The sequence below is a fragment of the Otolemur garnettii genome, unplaced genomic scaffold (assembly GCF_000181295.1).
Source record: "Otolemur garnettii isolate 467f Iridium unplaced genomic scaffold, OtoGar3 scaffold00016, whole genome shotgun sequence".
NCBI classification, from domain to species: Eukaryota; Metazoa; Chordata; class Mammalia; order Primates; family Galagidae; genus Otolemur; species Otolemur garnettii.
The window spans coordinates 15,133,441-15,136,654 of NW_003852411.1; the positions used below are offsets into that span (position 1 = coordinate 15,133,441).

General features: G+C 38.0%; 1 protein-coding gene across 1 annotated transcript in view; it reads right to left on the reverse strand.

The window, feature by feature from the left end:
• RASAL2 (RAS protein activator like 2) overlaps window positions 1–3,214 on the reverse strand; it is a 205,499-nt gene that overhangs the window by 9,758 nt on the left and 192,527 nt on the right. Inside the window, exon 14 of the mRNA XM_023510786.1 lies at window positions 1,341–1,475. Within this exon, the coding sequence (XP_023366554.1) occupies window positions 1,341–1,475 (135 nt within the window). The remainder of the gene's footprint in view (window positions 1–1,340; window positions 1,476–3,214) is intronic.

Sequence of the window (3,214 nt, forward strand, 5' to 3'; positions counted from 1 at the left end):
GACTGATTAATAATCGCTTCTTAGCCAATTTTCATGTTGGGGCTTATCTGCCCAATGAGGGACTGCTTGCTGGAACATACATGTCTTTGTTCTCCCCACGAAGCTTTAGATAAATTCAGTAATCCAATTAGTTAATGGTCCTTCCTTGAACTGTAGCTGCTATGAGGACACTGGAATGGTTCTCACCTCTCTAGGTGAGGTGAGAAGCCTAAGCTTTCTTTCTTTTCTTTTCTTTTTTTTTTGAGACAGAGCCTCAAGCTGTCCCCCTGGGTAGAGTGCCGTGGCATCACAGCTCACAGTAACCTCCAACTCCTGGGCTCAAGCGAGTCTCCTGCCTCCACCTCCCAAGTAGCTGGGACCACAGGTGCTCACCACAACGCCAGGCTATTTTTTTTTTTGGTTGCAGCCATTGTTGTTTGGTAGGCCTGGGCTGGATTCGAACCCACCACCTTAGGTGTATATGGCTGGCGCCTTAGCCACTTGAGCCACAGGCGCGGAGCTAGCCTAAGCTTTCTTATAGACAGTCTACTTACTTACAGTCATTAATAATTAATAAGTCCATATGGCACTTTGTAAAATGCAATTTATTTTCACATACTATGATCTCATTTAGTTAACAATCAAACTATGAGCTATGGTCCCCAAATCATGGTCCTATGCTACACTTGCAGTCTAGAAGGTCTAGATGAGTTTTCATGACAGGTTTGAAGAGGTAGACTGCATTAATATACATAGTGTAGGATCATGCTGATAAGTAAGAAGAAACTAACTGGTTGTCAGTCAGATGTGATAACGCTATACATGATGTCAAGGTTCTTGTTGATAATCCTTTTTTCCCTCATGTGAATGTTTCATAAGGAAAAAAAAAAGACAAAAAAAACCCAACCCAAACAATGGATAATGTGCTCTTAAGAATCATAGAGCCAGACTTTTTTTTTCCAGAAAAGGCAAAAACCCCAAACAGAACAAAACCAAATTGTTACCAAAATTTAGAAAGGAAGTCATCCTATGTTAATTTTGTCCTTAGCTGAAGACTAAAAACTAGTTTATGAAAACACTTAGTATTACCTACAATGATTAGAAATAAATAGCAGAGTATCTTCCTTCAGATTAGGGCATCTACATAAAAAAATTATAGCTAACCACCCTCCCAAGCTAGATGGACATTTTCCACATATGTTTACACACATATAGTACTGACCTATTTTACACTGCTATGTATGATGGTTACATAAGAGGAAGAGGTGAAGACAGAGGGCAGAAGGAGATCACATTCTTGGCTAGATAACACTTTCAGTGGCCTATACTTTGAGGGGCAATACAGACAGACTAGGTTCTACCTTCTCAGCATGCTTGGCTTCATCTTGATTTTGGTCAGTTTCTTCTACATCCTCTTCATATTGCCCATTGTTCAGAACCCAGGCTGCTGTCCTCTCTACTGGGGACATTGTGGCAGAGTCCACAGGTGATTGAACCTGCATCAGAAAGAGATATTAGTAATTCTCAAAACAGCTCACCACTTGATAGGTTTTCCAAAGAGAGCTATTCTTGGAAGACAACTGTGATCCCTCTGTTTTTAAATAAATACTCTCTGCTTTAAGCAATATTTTATCAATGACAATGCTAGGTGTAGGGAAAGAGAACACACATTTGTATAAACTGTTCTGCATAAACTATTCTGAATATAAATTTGTATATATCATAACCAAGAACCATCTTTTTTCTCCCTCTAAAGAAAGTAAAGGCTTTAAAATTGTCAATTTGCCTATTGGTCCAAATGTTCAAATGCTGGTAGGTACCAAATTATCTACTGAAATTAAGATGAGGATAGAAGGAGAGAAAAGAAAACATAACTTGATGGTTGACTGTTTAGGTGAGGAAATGTCAAGTTTAACTTAGAGATGAACAAAAATCATAATACTGATTAATGCTAAATAAACTCACAAGGTATCCATTTATATATCAGAATGACAAATATTTAGTTTTCACATTAAATATTTAGAGGAAGAGAAGAACAAGTGATATTGGTTATCTTTATAACCAATATAAAGAACACTGACTTCTTGATGGGCTAAGAATCACTCAGGAGTCCGTATTTTATACCAGAAAGTTTCTTGATGAATACGAAACCCTAACAATGGATACTAGATAGCCTACCTAAGTTAGGATAGCTAGATAAATTGTCCTTTTCCAATATAGATATACAAAGTGTTTAAGAATTCTGGCCTTCTGGTTGGGCACAGTGGCTCCTAGCACTCTGGGAGGCCGAGGTGGGTGGACTGCCTGAGCTCACAGGTTCAAGATCAGCCTGAGCAAGAACGAGACCCCATCTCTAAAACTAGCCGGGTATCGTAATGGGTGCCTATAGCCCCAGCTACTCGGGAGGCTGAGACAAAAGAATAGCTTGAGCTCAAGATTTGGAGGTTGCTGTGAGCTCTGATGCCACAGCACTCTACCGAGGGTGACAAAGTGAAACTCTGTCTCAAACCAAACCAAACCAACCAACCAACCAACCAAACAAACAAACAAAAAAACTATGGTTCAGTGGATTTATAAACAGATTATAGGTACATATCAACAAAAATGGCTTCATGCCTGAGAACAGATGTGTACAGTTTACATAAACAGACACACACACAAGTAATTGTGAATGAACTTCTAAAAATTCCTTCTATAAAGCCACATTCTCCACTGGATCAAGACACATGTAAACGTGTCTAAAAACCTCAGTAATCCTTAGTAGTTAAAAGTATATCTCTATTTCCACTATGGTATATAGGTGTGTTTCACACACTTTGAGTATCACTTTTATTTTTTTAAGTTTCAGATTAATGTGAAGGTACAAACAATTAGGTTACAATTATGTTTGCATTTGTCAGGTAGAGTCCTTGTAGTTGTGTCCCCCAACCAGAAGATGTGCCACATTGTGTATCACTTTTCTTATTTTTGTTATATCTACCTTAACTCTTTTTTTTTTTTTTGAGGTTTTGAAGAGTTTATTAAGCAGTTTCTTTACACTCTGTGACAGTCAGTTGAGGTGTCTAGATGTTAGACTCAAAGTATCTTCAGTTAATATGGAAATAAGGAGTGGCAATCTGATAGATTTTTCTCGTCACTAGTTTGTATGTCACAGGTTATTTATATATGAACTTCAACTTTCAGGGCCTCAGGATAAAGGTAATTGAAATTCTAGTGAATCTAAGTCAGAAAAATG